Below are 17,308 nucleotides of genomic sequence, written 5' to 3'. Positions count from 1 at the left end.
AGAAAGTCAATGTTAATATTTGGTACAGTAGCCTTTGTTTGCAATTACAGAGGTCAAACATTTCCTGTAGTTTTTCACCAGGTTTGCACACACTGCAGGAGGGATTTTGGCCCACTCCTCCACACAGATCTTCTCTAGATCAGTCAGGTTTCTGGCCTGTCGCTGAGAAACGCGGAGTTTGAGCTCCCTCCAAAGATTCTCTATTGGGCTTAGGTCTGGAGACTGGCTAGGCCACGCCAGAACCTTGATATGCTTCTTACAGAGCCATTACTTAGTTATCCTGGCTGTGTGCTTCGGGTCATTGTCATGTTGGAAGACCCAGCCTCGACCCATCTTCAATGCTCTAACTGAGGGAAGGAGGTTGTTCCCCAAAATCTCGCAATACATGGCCCTGGTCATCCTCTCCTTAATACAGTGCAGTCGCCCTGTCCCATGTGCAGAAAAACACCCCCAAAGCATGATGCTATCACCCCCATGCTTCACAGTAGGGATGGTGTTCTTGGGATGGTACTCAGCATTCTTCTTCCTCCAAACACGTTTAGTGGAATTATGACCCAAAAGTTCTATTTTGGTCTCATCTGACCACATGACTTTCTCCCATGACTCCTCTGGATCATCCAAATGGTCATTGGCAAACTTAAGACGTGCCTGGACATGTGCTGATTTAAGCAGGGGAACCTTCTGATTTTAAACCATGACGTCTTAGTGTATTACCAACAGTAACCTTGGAAACGGTGGTCCCAGCTCTTTTTAGGTCATTGACCAGCTCCTCCCGTGTAGTTCTGGGCTGATTTCTCACCTTCCTTAGGATCATTTGGACCCCACGAGGTGAGATCTTGCATGGAGCCCCAGTCCGAGGGAGATTGACAGTCATGTTTAGCTTCTTCCATTTTTTAATGATTGCTCCAACAGTGGACCTTTTTTCACCAAGCTGCTTGGCAATTTCCCCGTAGCCCTTTCCAGCCTTGTGGAGGTGTACAATTGTGTCTCTAGTGTCTTTGGACAGCTCTTTGGTCTTGGCCATGTTAGTAGTTGGATTCTTACTGATTGTATGGGGTGGACAGGTGTCTTTATGCAGCTAACGACCTCAAACAGGTGCATCTAATTTAGGATAATAAATGTAGTGGCGGTGGACATTTTAAAGGCAGACTAACAGGTCTTTTAGGGGCAGAATTCTAGCTGATAGACAGGTGTTCAAATACTTATTTGCAGCTGTATCATACAAATAAATAGTTTAAAAATCATATATTGTGATTTCTGGATATTTCTTTTTAGATTATGTCTCTCACAGTGGTCATGCACCTACGATGACAATTTCAGACCCCTCCATGATTTCTAAGTGGGAGAACATGCAACATAGCAGGGTGTTCAAATACTTATTTTCCTCACTGTATATACAGTTAGTCCCCGACTTCAGACTCCATCGTAAGTTGAAAATATCGTAGTCAAGTCGAGACATGGCCTAGCCTACCCAAAAGTCTTAAAGAAATGTTGATCAGTATAGGGGTAGTGTACCTCAAATTGCTGTTTTGCTCAATTATATACTGTAATTTTCAATATGCAAAACCCTATTATGACAATTTTACATATGTATATGGAAGCAGGTGAGTGGACGAGAGTGGACACCTAACAGGATACTCATGAGGACACAGGGGGAATGTAGAAAACTCCATACAGACATGAATCTGAACTCATGATCGACATTAGAATTGATATCCAGCTTGTTACGTTTGGGGTTTTTAACGGTTTCTCAAGAGTTTTATATAGAGCTTGACTTTCATACATGGAAACCCAAAGCCACTGGTATAAAGCTTTGCACTGAGCTAATGTATTTCCCCAGAGGGACAAACTGAAGAGCATATGCTAGACAAAATCTTTTCTTTTCCTCTGAATGATTTTTTCCATTTGATTTTAGTTTCTTTTATTCATTTTTTTATTCCAACTTCAGACGTTTTTTCCACCTACAGGTCCCATTACCAAAGTAATGAGCAATGATTCCCAAAACTCAATTGTAAAGCATTCTGAAAGTTTATTAAAGCATCAGCTGAACATTGTAAGGGAAAAGAGAGAAACCAAGAACATCTTTACAACTCAAATTACACAGCAATACAAAACAGGAAATAGAAAAACCTAGGCTACAGCGCTTTGCCTCCCACAGTATCCATACTAACACAAAGTTAAGGGCTTTCACGCACTCTAGTAGTCAGGAGAAGTAACTAGTGCTGTAAAGTGAGAGCTCTGAATGAATGCTGTCTCCGGCTCCCTCTGTCAGATGAGCAGTGTGTGCATTTTCAACTAGTTTCTTAATTGGTGTGGAAAAGTAAACCAACTCGAGTTATTACACGACACAGTCGAGTGCAAATGTCTGCAATGCGAAAACAAAAAATAAGGCGGCATTCAATTTTACAGACGTTGCAGTATCATAAAAAAAAAAGTAAAATATTTATTGGTAATATATTCATAGAAGAAAAAATTTTTGATTGTTAGCTAAATATAATTTAGGTTGTCCACACATTACCTGTCTTTAAACTCTTTTCTATTCTCTAATCAGGGTATTATTGTTTCAGCCTGTCATTCTTTTTAACAGCCCCTTTCTTCTCTTTTAGGTCATTTTTTTTTTTTTTTTTTTTAGTGTTGGAGTTTAAAGAACATTCGTTCTTAATATTTGGTACAACCTTAGTGATTACCCAAAACATATTGTTATGATTTAAAATTTTTCTTTTTTTTGTGGGTCAACAAAGAACAAATGTGTGAGGATAAAAAAAAGGAAGATCACACCAAAATTGTTGTGTTTTCAAGAATGATTCAGGTTTTTTTTCTGTCTGTCTATTTTCTTGGTAGTAACGCTGATGAAAACAACACTGCATGGGGGATACAAACTTTTGTACTCGACTGTAATTTTGAGAACGTTTTGGAAAGCAAAAAGAACCAGAAATAAACTGACAGTGGGAAATGCAAGAGTTATGAGATCCATTGATTTTTGTTTTAACTTAAAATGAGTGAATACAGAAATCCTTTAAACAGGACATTGTGGAACAGTTCAGAAATTTGTTTCAATAAAGGAGAAAAAACCTGCACATGTTCATCTCATATCTTTTGGCTCATGGTCTCTTCACCAAGCGAAACAACCCACAACACTCACTGAGAGTGCACACTGGCATGTTTATATTTTTGTGGCTTTAGCAACAGTATGTGATTTATTTTTAACCGAATAATAATTCTGTGAGAATCCGCTCTCCATTTGAATTGTGTAATATATTATCTCATGTCTAGTTAAAAATATATACGGTACTCATTTAGGATGCAAAAGATCATCTAGTGAAGTATGTATATGTTTATGCACTGAGTTTAGAAGATATGTAAAAAAAAAAAAAAAAGTGGTTTAGGCTGAATAAAGAGATGTAGGAGAGCCTGAATACTACAAGTCTCTCTCTCCCTCTCTCTTTCATTCTCCCTTTCTTTGAGAAGAGCATGTTATTGGTGCTGTTGCTGTTGGTGGTGGTGCTGATGTTGTTCTGCTCCTCCTGACTCTATCGCTTTACCCCCAGACCCATCTCTCTGCCTGAGATGACTTCAGCTGCACTGATTCACTGCTCGTTGCATCGCCCTGTTTAACGCAAAACACAAGAGTTACTCAGCATTGAGTTCAGTAGCTGGGGTTCGTTTTGATCGTGTGATCTTAGAAAAAAACGACCAAATTTGTAAGGGAAAATTGTGTCATAAAAATGTCACCATACACTGTTTTTAAGAGGGAGCACATACAACGCTTTTTTAAAACAAATTGCATCTATACGCTTATACGTTTTTTTCTTACTTAAAAAACTAAATAAAAAGCAAAGTGGGTAATTTGCCACTCGTGATCACCATTAGCTGTGAAAGTAGGCGACTTCGAACAAGGCTTTAAGCCCCTCCCATCGCACCTCATCAACATTTTATTAAAAAATTAGTCTAAAAAAGCTTTTTATCAAACATTAATAAAATTCCCACTAAATGTTCTTCATATTTGAGTGAACATTATTTTATTCTACTATTCAACGGTTAGATTTTTCTGTCATTTTAAGTATGCAAATTTACACACATTCGATTAAATAAAGCATTCTTTGGATAAATAAATGCATATTTATTTCAGTTAAATCAACACATTATTTAATTAAATCTTTTTTAATATAATGTTTTAATTTTTATTTAATAAGTTAACATTAGTAGTCCACTGGTAACGGTTACCAGATGTCTATCAACAAAAATCTACCCTTCACATATAGTACCTTAGATTAAGGAAAATGAGGATTTCATTGATTTGCTGTCAGAGCAGCAGCCACTTTATTTTTTCCGATTACACCACCTGCTGAAATCTGCACTTCCTTCCTACTTAGGCCATATTTCATCTTGACACATCAGCAGTGTAGCATTAAAAGCACCCGTGTGTTGAGATAATTTTTAAAATTAATGCCATTTCTAACCTTACTGGCGATAGCCTTCAGTTTCCCCAGCAGTGATGGAGTGTGTGAATAAACAACGTCATCTTCGTTCTCTTCGCCTTCTCCTTCCGCCAGTGCACAGCTGTCTGCCGCTGGCAGCTCACACTCCTTATTGGCTGACATCACCAGGCGGGAATACTTATACTCCAACCTTTTGGGGACAAAAACAGGTTTTGGACAGTCACAAAGGGATGTCATGGTGTTATTCTTGGCTTTAGTGTTTAAATAGTAAATGCTAGTCACCTCTTATTTTTTTTCCAGAAGTAACAGGTGAGAGAAATGAGAAGGACTGCGATGAAAGCCCCGCCCCCTATTCCAACCTTCAGCCATAGTGGGACTGCTTCACATGGGGTGGAGCTTTTATCAGGGAGCGACACACCCTTTGTGCACAGCTTCGGCTCGTTCCATACATACAGGATGTCCTATTGGACATGGAGGAGAAATAAACATATCATCTGTTCCCCCAAGAGCAGAAGAGAGAGCCTGTGAAAGAAAAGACAAGTTACCTGCATGCCTCCCTTGCATGCTCCTTCTATTGAGTGGTAGTCTGCTTCAGTACAAATGGGACATGCACTTGAACTGTCCCACAGGAAGTAGAAGGTACAGCCATCACACGTACCTGCAGGACACTTACTAAACACACAAACGTGTAAAGATTTGAGTGTATTTAGATTTTCACCTTTAAACATGCTGGTAAACACACACACTGTTTAAACACACACCTCGGTACAGTAAGCTCTCCACGCTCTCCTTTCTTGGGGTTACAGCGTAGTGTAATGACAGCACTGCGGCCGTGTTCACAGGACGCCGTCACCTGCGGGGAACTTGTAAAAAGCAAAACACATTTAACACAAAACAAAAAAAATGTGTGTGTGTGTGTGTATATATATATATATATATATATATATATATATATATATATATATATATATATATATATGTATATATATATATATATATATATATATATATGTATGTAATAAGTAATTATGGTGTTTTAAATTATGTAAATCATCAGGACACCGAACTTTTGCTATGTTTCCACACGGACAGTTAATGAGGTGATACCGGAGAAGTAAATTGGATTATTTAAAAGTAGACATTTTCTATGAATATATTTATTATGTGTGTGAAGCAATTATTTAGTGAGTTTTATTTATGTCAAGTCAAGTTAATTTCCATAGCGCTTTTCACAACAGACATTGTCTCAAAGCAGCTTTACAGAAATTAACAGTTAAGGTGAATTGTATGTATTTATCCCTGATATGCAGGCATGGCGACTGTGGCAAGGAAAAATTCCCTTAGATGTTATGAGGAAGAAACCTTGAGAGGAACCAGACTGAGCAACTCATAAAATAGCTCAACATTTGAGATCATCACAGATCCAACACCAGCTTCTCCATGCCAGAGCCTTTAAACACTCCAGGATGTTATGTGTCTGTGAAGAGAGGAGACAGAGATAGCAGAGAGCGCCCTCTGCCTGTTTTCTTTACCTTACAAATACACAGCGTAGTTGTTATTATGAGTGTATACAAATAAAAGTAGACCCTTTACAGAGTCGAATAATGTATTGCTCATATCTGTACGATAAAGAAAAGTTTTCGTTTCTGCTGGTTTTTTTTTTAGGATTTTGGTGCTGGTTTGAGACTTGGCGCATCAATAAAAAACAAATGTTTACTGTTTAAAAAAATATTTTTTCTGTGTTTTTTAGATATTTGAATATATATCTGAGTAAACACAGGATGCATGAATAAATGCTTAATATTGACAGCCCTAATAAATATATTACCACAAATCTAATTAAAAAATTTTTGTACCTAATGAATGTGTCCAGGCGGAACAACCACCATATAGAACACAATCAGAAAAAAGATGTTGATGATCATGTGATCAGTAATGTTTCTGTTCTCAGTCATGTTTACATCAATGACTCCCTCTGTCTCATCCACATTAACCCCAGACTTCTTGTTGACTTCTGCTTATCTCATTGTGAGCTTCATAAACTACATCTGTGGTGTGTGAGAGTCAGGAAATGATACACCATTGGTACACCATTGGTAGACAGTAAACAGGTTGATGAGCGAAAATGGCGCTTGTTTTGAAAGCGTAAGAAGTAGAAAGTACAGATGTTTGTGTAAAAATGTGATGAGGGAAAATAAAAAATGTTAAAAATAAAAAAAATTGTACTTCGTTACTTCCCACCTCGGAAAACATTATATAACGGTTTTTCATGGGACGGTTTACTTCAAAACTCAAAGTCAAAAGTGACCAAAGCTGACATCTTCATCTGAACTTTTGAGGTAGAACATTTGAAAGCAACTTTGAACTCACTAAAAGAAGAAGTTGATATCCGGAAGTGTTTGAGAAGTTTCAGGGAACATGTCAGTTCTAACGCTGACTCCATTCAGCGTGCTTTCAACTGTGGCTCCTGAGAGAGAGGGAGGGAGCGGGGGGGGAATGGAATGATAGGAAGAGGGAGAGAGATTTATGGTGAGGGTTATAACATCAGATAAAAAAGAAAAAAAAAAAACATTTAAGGCTGCTGGATTGACATTTCACACATCAGAAAAAAGGTCTCACAGTTTGATATACTTGATGCTAACCCTGGCTGCCCAAAAATATAATAAATAAATAAATATAAATAAAATATAAAAAATAAATAAAAATATAAAAATATGGCTTCAATTTTATTATGAACGTATTTTTATGCACTAATTTCCATTTCTGCAAGTCTAAGTAGAATACCTATGAAGGTATCGGCTAGACTGATGGACTGGGAGGAAATGGCTGTCCTGAAGCCCCGCCCATCCGCTGGAATGATGGTTGACTGGCAGATGAAAGTCTGCACGTAATTGTTGAATGCAGCTGATTCGCTCTGCATGTCTTTGCTGGACAGATCTGTCACGTTATCGGAACACACGGCTACCCTCCTCCCCTGCAGTGGAGAGACAGAACAAATCTGATGAAACAACTAGAAATCTTCTGACATTGTAGCCACAAAAATATCTCCTGTGACCCCTCTGATTTTATGGTTCTTTTGGGGGATGTTCACATACAGTATTAGCAGTGTGTTTACCTCTTTTCCACACAAGCTGATGTTGAACTGGTGATAATATTTTGTTCCTTTGGAGGTGAAACTTGGTCCGTTCATGATGGATCCCACTGAGCTTAAGGCACTGAGGTCATAGGTTAATGTTCGGTTCTGGTCCACATGGGAGAAGGAGCAGTCGCTGAAACATAAGGAGTGCTCCTGTACAAGGAAAAGCACATACATATACTTACTATATGTTTTTATATTCATTCTTGCTTTGCAGTCACATACACACACAAACACACACACACACACAAACACGCACACCTTATTGCTCCTACTAGCAGGGCCGCATGGCTGGCAGGCCTCTTGTCCGTAGATGTGATGTCCAGAAAGAAAGGTGTTTGGAGGACACTCCTGGCACTGGTTTGTGTCTTTGTCTATGAAGTGTCCTGCCGGGCAGGGGACACAGGATGAGCCACTCTCCTGACTCACTATGGCGCAGGCGTGGCAGGACGAGGCAGAGCCGTCCAGAGCATTCGTGATGGTGATGGAATAGATCTTCGCAATGTCGCTCACAAAGCGACGAACCTGAGAGAGAGACAGAATGGACACCTGTTTGTTTCTGTTCAAACCTGTTATAATCTATTTGTTAGATGGATTCATTTAATTCTTACATCTAAAGGCTTGTTGGTGCGTTGGAAAGCCCATGTGTAAGACACAGATGCGTTCTTAGTCATGATGTGTGTGTAAGCACGTCTGCTTTTGGTGCCTTCCCAAGACTCTACCACATTTGTGCTCTTCCTGTTCACATCCTGCATAAAACATACACACAGATGGAGCTACTTCTATAGAAACACAATATAGCCTCTGCATATGAAATTATTTATTTGGATGCAGGATAAAGACGTGCGAATGCAATGCTTTTACCATCATGAAGTAGAGCTCACAGTCTGCACCGCAGATCGTCTCGAAGACAAATGTGATTCGACCAAACTCACTCGCCGTGACTCCAGCGACAGACGTTGGAAGTCTATGATGGATAAAGAGACAAAGAGGAAGTAAAAATCTCCGAACATAAATGAGCCACTAAACCACAGCAGCAATTTCTCTGCTAACTGGACTTCAAAAATCAATCGATTTGAAAGCAATATTTTAGTTTTTATCATGTTTAAGCTGTAAATATTATTGGCAGCGTGTTTGTTTACCACAGACAAGAACTTTAATAGAAAAACTATCATTATAACTATCATTGCAGTCTGATTTTTTTCTGCTGTTTCACTACTGTTACACTGATACATTTCACTTAATATATAATGTAATATGTCAATTTATTTCAATTTTCTCATTTTTTGGATTTCACTCTAATATATACTTCAATTCCACTCGGAGCGACTGCAATCCAACAATGTCCCTATAGGATCAATAAAGTATTCTGATTCTATTCCATTCTGAGAAAAGAACAGAAAATGTGGCTAATAGATAAATGTGTTAATTTATTAGGTAGAAATGTGACTACACCAAATCCTTAGTTTACTGTATATTATAATTACGTTTTTAGTCATAACGTTTTACTTGTCTGTTGTAATCGCACTTATCCCATAGCGCTGTTAAATTCCGCTATAAAATCGGATAAGGCAGCAAGATGTGGAATCATTTTCTAGTACGGCAGCTCTGACAGTATTTCTAACTGCAAGACAAAGCCAACTTGTATTCCAGACACTGAACATAAACAGCTTTAAATATATATAATCATAAATACAAAATCATTAACTGGAAAAATATTCGAAGCTTTGTGACTTTGTGGTTTTTCAGTAACACGACAGGCTGGTATAAGAGGTATGACACCCTGTTTTCCTATAAACGCAGGCCCTGTCCTGTTTTATTTGTTACACACAGTAGAGCATTGATAAAAAGTCAGATAAAAAACACAGTTGTTTTTAATACATTGGGTTTGTTCTTTGTCTAAAAAGGGTTTTGACTCACTTGAATCCAGGAACTCTTAGTGTAAGAATAAGATAATCATTATCAGACCCTCCAATTCCACTGCGAATGTGGTCACCGGCGACCTCCCACCCTGAACACACACACACACACACACACACACACACACACACACACACACACACACACACACACAAATCATCTACAGATTCATCAAAATCTTAGCATTGTAGTATAAAGACTGTGATTTGATTTGAAAGAGTTCCTCAGGAGTTTTTTTTTGTGTGTAGTTAACAGCGCTGAACTTCACGAAACGTTTATGAGGAGCAAAAAAAGTTTTTTTCTATTGGACAAACTAAAGAAATTCTTCAGATTCAAGCAGCTGTAAGGATTTTTCTTCTCACCATTCATGTCGTCGCATTTCGAGTTACCCACATTGAAACAGGAGGATTTCATGTTGTTGGGTAAAACATTCCACCATTTATACTCGAATCCTAATGAGGGCTCTGTTCCTGCAGGACATGCCTGGCACTCTGGGTGAAAAAAAAAAGGTAATCTGGTCATGTGTGTGTGTGTGTGTGTGTGTGTGTGTGTGTGTGTGTGTGTGTGTGTGTGTGTGTGTGTGTGTGTGTGTGTGTACCTGTGGTGCCATTGGAGTATGTCCCAGGAGGACAGGGCAGGCACGTAGACGAATTGTGTGTGTAAAAGCCTGGATTGCAAGGTGGGCAATCCTCCTTTTCTCCTGAAGGGGGTAGAGTGACCGCTCTAGCAACATCCTCCACACACACCTTGGGCTCCACCCATCGATACAGCACTTGCGTCTGCGAAAAAAAAACAACACCACTATAATCCAACCAGCTCTCTATTAAAAATATTTCGGTTGGTTTCTGTATTTTGTCATGGATGTCCTACTTTGCCATTGGCATCACAAGCAGTGTGGATCTGAAAGTAATCTTTTTCTGAACACGGCGGCTTCTCCTTACACTCCACCCAGCCTTCCTCTAAAAAAAGAGCCAGGAAGAGAAATGTCACACAGCTATAGTGGTATATCCTAAATAAAACAAGAATGCATCATTTGCAATATGTGAAAATCTTAAATAAGTGTGTATATACCGGAGTACTGTGTCTCTGGGCATGAGGTGCATGAGCTAGCTCCTTTACTCGAGTAAGTGTTTCTAGGGCAGAGATCACAGAAGGACGAGCCTGGGGTTTTACTGTAGGTGCCAGGTCTACACAGGAAACACTCAGAGGTATATGCCACACCTGCATCACATACCCAAAATGATTAATGCACTATTTGCAAATAACTTACATGTTTCTGCAATTTCAGACCATATCTACTAACATTATATGTTGTCACACACCATATTTTTGCTCAACAGTATCTATAAAGAAATCAGTCGAGCAGTCACCACGTTTTTGACCTTTTGCCTCATTGAACATGCATTCATGGAGTTTTTCCTTAAAAGCACAAAATACTGGGTGGGGAAAGAGTTTTCAATTATGGATCATTTCTGTTTAATGGCTAATACAATTCTGTGTTCATTTATTACCAATATGTAACATTTTCCCTATTTAGCATCCTAATGGATTCTTTAACTCAGAGTTCTTTAAATCAAGTCAAGTTTATTTCTATAGCGCTATTCACAACAGACATTGTCTCAAAGCAGCTTTACAGAATTTTACCAGTTAAGGTAAATGGTGTGTATTTATCCCTGATGAGCAGCCATGGTGACTGTGGCAAGTAAAAACCCCCTCAGATGTTATGAGGAAGAAACTTTGAGAGGAACCAGACTCAAAAGGGAAACCATCCTCATTTGAGTGACATCAAGAGTGTGATTATAGTCTTTAAAACAACACAGAACACTGGAGAGTGAGAACTAACATGAGCACTGAAATGTAAGATTATAAGTAATGTCCTTTCTACAGTCTTATACGGTCTTTTGTGGTTATAAAACTAGGAGCTACTAAGCAACTCATAAAATAGCTCAACATTTGTGATCATCACAGATCCAACACCAGCTTCTCCATTCCAGAGCCTTTACAGGGTCACGACTCAGTACCGGGCCACTATCCAAATTAACATACAGTATGATTTGAGAAAACATCATTTCCACACTTGCAACAAGTTCACTTAACAAAATAATTGTTTTAATTTGTTGTTTTATACTATGGAGATGATTTGACAGTTTCATGTGAATTAAAACTTGTAAACTAGTACAAATAGTAAAGTACAAATCAAATAAACTCGCTACTAAAACACATTTAATTTGGCCTGAAAAGTTCTAAAAAAAATAGAATAAAAGTGATTTGAAAACAGAATGTCTCACACCTTCAATCTGAATGTTTTTCAGCAGGACGGGCTTAACAGGTTTCCCTCCCAGTAAAATGCCAGTGGTCCTCCAGTACAAGATATTAGTGCCTGACTTCAAGTTCACCTATAACAGCAAGCATTTGTATGTACATTATCTAATGTGTTATATAATCATTTTCTTTGAATGCTGCTCTGTGGATATGTTTTACGTATTTGTTCTTTTTTTTTTACACATCAAACCTGCACGGAAAATGATAATTAGCCATTTGGCAACATCTAAAACGTTTACTTTATAAATATTGATGCTAATTCAAGTGTACTGTCCTTGTTAGTTGAATAAGTAACAAAAACATTCAAGGCAAATCTACAACTAGGATTTGAAACATGAGAAAAACAGAAAGCTCACTGACCGTGTGTGTTCCCCATTCACCGTTAGACGTGAGTTTGATCCATTTCTGGTCAGCCGACTGGTCCATTTCCTGGCACTGATCATTCTGAATCTGTAAAAACCATTTGGGTGAATAATATAATGTCACTGTAATTCCCAGGCACAACAACAGTGTTTTTACCAGAGATATTGGAAATCACAATGCTGCATTGGGCTTGATAACTATATATATATATATATATATATATATATATATATATATATATATATATATATATATATATATATATATATATAGTGAGGAAAATAAGTATTTGAACACCCGGCTATTTTGCAAGTTCTTCCACTTAGAAATCATGGAGGGGTCTGAAATTGTCATCGTAGGTGCAAAAAATAATCAAGAAATCACAATGTATGATTTTTAAACTATTTATTTGTATGATACAGCTGCAAATAAGTATTTGAACACCTGTCTATCAGCTAGAATTCTGACCCTCAAAGACCTGTTAGTCTGCCTTTAAAATGTCCACCTCCACTACATTTATTATCCTAAATTAGATGCACCTGTTTGAGGTCGTTAGCTGCATAAAGACACCTGTCCACCCCATACAATCAGTAAGAATCCAACTACTAACATGGTCAAGAACAAAGAGCTGTCCAAAGACACTAGAGACAAAATTGTACACCTCCACAAGGCTGGAAAGGGCTACGGGGAAATTGCCAAGCAGCTTGGTGAAAAAAGGTCCACTGTTGGAGCAATCATTAGAAAATGGAAGAAGCTAAACATGACTGTCAATCTCCCTCTGACTGGGGCTCCATGCAAGATCTCACCTCGTGGGGTCTCAATGATCCTAAGAAAGGTGAGAAATCAGCCCAGAACTACACGGGAGGAGCTGGTCAATGACCTGAAAAGAGCTGGGACCACCGTTTCCAAGGTTACTGTTGGTAATACACTAAGACGTCATGGTTTGAAATCATGCATGGCACGGAAGGTTCCCCTGCTTAAACCAGCACATGTCCAGGGACGTCTTAAGTTTGCCAATGACCATTTGGATGATCCAGAGGAGTCATGGGAGAAAGTCATGTGGTCAGATGAGACCAAAATAGAACTTTTGGGTCATAATTCCACTAAACGTGTTTGGAGGAAGAAGAATGCTGAGTACCATCCCAAGAACACCATCCCTACTGTGAAGCATGGGGGTGGTAGCATCATGCTTTGGGTGTGTTTTTCTGCACATGGGACAGGGCGACTGCACTGTATTAAGGAGAGAATGACCGGGGCCATGTATTGTGAGATTTTGGGGAACAACCTCCTTCCCTCAGTTAGAGCATTGAAGATGGGTCGAGGCTGGGTCTTCCAACATGACAATGACCCGAAGCACACAGCCCGGATAACCAAGTAGTGGCTCTGTAAGAAGCATATCAAGGTTCTGGCATGGCCTAGCCAGTCTCCAGACCTAAACCCAATAGAGAATCTTTGGAGGGAGCTCAAACTCTGTGTTTCTTAGCGAGAGGCCAGAAACCTGACTGATCTAGAGAAGATCTGTGTGGAGGAGTGGGCCAAAATCCCTCCTGCAGTGTGTGCAAACCTGGTGAAAAACTACAGGAAACGTTTGACCTCTGTAATTGCAAACAAAGGCTCCTGTACCAAATATTAACATTAACTTTCTCAGGTGTTCAAATACTTATTTGCAGCTGTATCATACAAATAAATAGTTAAAAAAATCATACATTGTGATTTCTGGATTTTTTTTTAGATTATGTCTCTCACAGTGGACATGCACCTACGATGACAATTTCAGACCCCTCCATGATTTCTAAGTGGGAGAACTTGCAAAATAGCAGGGTGTTCAAATACTTATTTTCCTCACTGTATGTATATATATATATATATATATATATATATATATATATATATATATATATATATATATATATATATATATATATATACTAATGAAAATTTATTAATTGTAAATCATGTTATTATGTTTCTATTCTATTAATTTTATTAATTGTATTTGAATAGCGCTTTTAAAGAATTGGGTTACTCTAAATATTTATTTATTATTTATTCCACCATTGTGAATGTTCTCAACTTTTGGAGACTGATGAAGATAAGGACGCAAATCTGTTCATGGTAATTGTAGTTCTAAAGTCATTATAGCACAACTGTTCATATTAATTGTGAATTATTCAACAGGTTATAATTAATGCTTTTTTCACTCCATATATCTGGCACTAGCACATTTACGGTGGCGATAGAAGACACTTCTCTACAGACAAAGTTTCAAGAAAGAAGTAATGTCTTCAGATTAAATCATGCTATTATACACCTAGACCCTGGAGTGTAAAACGTCAATGAGTGTACACCTGAACACCTCGGGCAACCCCTTCCCCCACTTTCTGGTGGACCAGAGATCTGTTTTCACACACACACACACACACACACACACACACACACCTGGCTTCAGAACCAGCTTTACGCTTATTCGCTTCAACAAACAACCCAAACTATCAGCGATAAAAAAATCACATGTAAAACATCAATAAAACTCACAAAGAACTCGAAGAAGATGTTGTTGTCAACATATTGATAGTCAAAGGAGACTGAACCCTGTTTCATCAGATGCACTGCGTACACGAGCGAAACCGTGCACTCGTCCCGATTCGACTCTAAGTGAGTACCCTGAGGTGTCCATGTGGAACTGCACTCACACAAACACACACACACACACACACACACACACACACACACACACACACAGTGAGAAAAATATAATACATTAAGCTTTCCAAATCCAAACAAATAAGTCAGTTCTTAGTTATTTTTATGTTTTTTTTAAAGAACATGACCAACTTGTTGCAGGACAGAGTTTCGTCTCCGGCTCCCTCAGGCTCCATGTAGGTGGCCAAGCTGCTGAATCCAGCAGGAATCGAGTCCCATTGGTCAAACCGGACGCCACTGCCTAGTGAATAGGAGCCTGCTGCACAGGCAGTACACTGCTGAGAGGACATCTCTAAAAACTCTCCTGCTTCACATGAGAATGCTGTAACACACACAAACACAAACACAAACACATGTACATTACAAACTAGTACATTTATACATTTCAATCAAGAAATGTTTGACCTTTCATTTAATTCAATTTATTTAAACTAAGTCAAAGGCTTTTGGGGGATGAGGCCATCAAGCCTGTAGATTAAAAATAACAAAAACATTGATAGTATTCGTTGTCATTTTTGTATCTAAAAAAAAGTTGAGCATTCAGTGATAAACAATTTATGATTGTTTATTACCTATTTTAGTTTAGATGATTTCAGATTTTCAGTTTTCAATCTTTTTTTTTAATTTTGCCTGCCTGTATATGCAGTTCCATCAGAGTCTAATATTCTGGCTACTTAAAATGCTGATAAATATGCAAAAATATGGACTGTGGAAACAAATGAGCTGTTTCGCTAAGGTATTTATTGTATATTTATAACAATAAAGGTTACATATGTAAAAAGCACATTAACATGCGTCTCAAAGTGCTTTAGAAAATGGCAAGTAACACAATGACAAAATAAACAAAAGAGAGAACAAAGTTATACATTTTTAAATAAATACTTTTAAATAATACCTTCTAAAAACTAATTTAAATAAAAGAGTAATTATGGATTGGTTAAATCTGGGAAAAGAATCCTTTATAAAAAATTTCAAGCACTGAGTTTCAATACATGAGCCACAGCTTTGTACTGCATTGTATATCACACTGATTTATTTTATGCAGCACTGCAAGAACATTGTAAATTATAGGAGGCTGGGGTCTATATAAATGAATTCGCCAGCACACACACATACTGTACGCAGACTTCATGACTTACTGCAGTCAGTGCCTCTGACAGGCTCTGGTAGGCCGATACAGCTGCCCTGTTGATGAGGAATGGCTACTCTCCAGCGTGAACCTGTACTGTCACACTCTGTGTACTCAAAGTAGTAGTCTCTCTGAAACACAAACCAAAAACTATTCCATATGCCATTTTGTCCATACTCAAAGATCCAGATTTTGTTTCACACAGTACGAGGTACGGTGAAAAGCTATTTGATAGAAAAAGTGATACGAATTGATATAAAAACAGTTCATATAATTACAGTTGCATTTACAATACAATGTTGTCCATCAAAATGTATTATCATACAAAATATCTTTAAAATGAGCCCTAAGCCTATTGTGGTGTATGAAGTAAAAACACATAGAAACATTATACTCCCGATGAGAAATGTTGCTTTGTTTGATACACTATGCATCTAAATGTACATTTTGTTTGAGTTTTTTTTTTTTTTTTCAAGCTAACCCAAATTAGCCAATCAATCATAGCCAATTTCCATCATATCAGCAAGTAAAATTAAGTCTTTAATGACACAAAAACACCATAAGGAACGTTTACACTTTTAGGAAACTGAGGATAAAAACCCTAGTTCCACCTCGAGACCAGATTTTAGGGGATATTTTGGGATATTTGTGGGACGTGATTGCTCGTTGGATAAGACATTAGCCTTTTTATCCGATGGTTCAAATCTCAACACCAAGCTGCTTCTGTTGCTGCTCACCTGCTCAGTTGTATTAATGAGATAATTGTAAGTTGCTCTGAATAAGGTGTCTCTCAAAGTCTGTAAATTTGAATGTTCTCAACACTTGAGAAGAGTTTTTAGCTCATGAATGGAATGGTCATCAGTCAGAGCCTATATCATTCATTAACATTTATAAAACAGATCATTTTGGTTCCAGAAAGAAAGGTGCTATTATAATTATCAGATGTACTTTACAGCACAGTGAGATTCTTTCTTTACATATCCCAGGGATATTATAAAGTTTGGGTCAGAGCGCAGGGTCCGCCACAGAGCACAGAGAGTTAAGGGCTTTGCTCAGGACCCCAAGAGTGGCACCTTAGAAATACCAGGGCTTGAAACTGACCTTCTGCTCAGTAACTCAGAGCCTTAATCACTGATCTACCACTAAACTCTGAATAACTGAATGAACAGTCCACTTACGCCATTATTCTTTCCACAGAATACTCTACTCTTTGTCTGCTACGTTGCTTAACAACTAACGCTGTTAACGGACTACGCTGTGTGAGTGAACCACTCTTTATAGCTCATATTATTAATA

At 38.1% G+C, this 17,308-nt stretch overlaps 1 protein-coding gene across 1 annotated transcript in view; it reads right to left on the bottom strand.

The window, feature by feature from the left end:
* Positions 1-2,009: 2,009 nt before the first annotated feature.
* elapor2b (endosome-lysosome associated apoptosis and autophagy regulator family member 2b) overlaps positions 2,010-17,308 on the bottom strand; it is an 18,525-nt gene continuing 3,226 nt past the window's right edge. Inside the window, exons 2-22 of the mRNA XM_083528835.1 lie at positions 16,023-16,143; positions 15,016-15,205; positions 14,716-14,863; positions 12,178-12,267; positions 11,786-11,891; positions 10,567-10,716; positions 10,366-10,454; positions 10,094-10,274; positions 9,858-9,986; positions 9,496-9,586; positions 8,440-8,542; positions 8,187-8,324; positions 7,837-8,100; positions 7,555-7,728; positions 7,224-7,413; positions 6,810-6,906; positions 5,201-5,302; positions 4,985-5,111; positions 4,722-4,900; positions 4,461-4,629; positions 2,010-3,607 (exon numbers count right to left, since the gene is read on the bottom strand). Coding sequence (XP_083384961.1) covers positions 3,539-3,607; positions 4,461-4,629; positions 4,722-4,900; positions 4,985-5,111; positions 5,201-5,302; positions 6,810-6,906; positions 7,224-7,413; positions 7,555-7,728; positions 7,837-8,100; positions 8,187-8,324; positions 8,440-8,542; positions 9,496-9,586; positions 9,858-9,986; positions 10,094-10,274; positions 10,366-10,454; positions 10,567-10,716; positions 11,786-11,891; positions 12,178-12,267; positions 14,716-14,863; positions 15,016-15,205; positions 16,023-16,143 — 2,907 coding nt within the window. The 3' untranslated portion in view covers positions 2,010-3,538. The remainder of the gene's footprint in view (positions 3,608-4,460; positions 4,630-4,721; positions 4,901-4,984; positions 5,112-5,200; positions 5,303-6,809; positions 6,907-7,223; positions 7,414-7,554; positions 7,729-7,836; positions 8,101-8,186; positions 8,325-8,439; positions 8,543-9,495; positions 9,587-9,857; positions 9,987-10,093; positions 10,275-10,365; positions 10,455-10,566; positions 10,717-11,785; positions 11,892-12,177; positions 12,268-14,715; positions 14,864-15,015; positions 15,206-16,022; positions 16,144-17,308) is intronic.

Source organism: Silurus aristotelis (genome assembly GCF_946808225.1).
Source record: "Silurus aristotelis genome assembly, chromosome: 24".
Taxonomy (NCBI): domain Eukaryota; kingdom Metazoa; phylum Chordata; class Actinopteri; order Siluriformes; family Siluridae; genus Silurus; species Silurus aristotelis.
The sequence above is the reverse complement of the archived record's forward strand: the minus strand, read 5'-3'. Positions and strand labels throughout refer to the sequence as shown.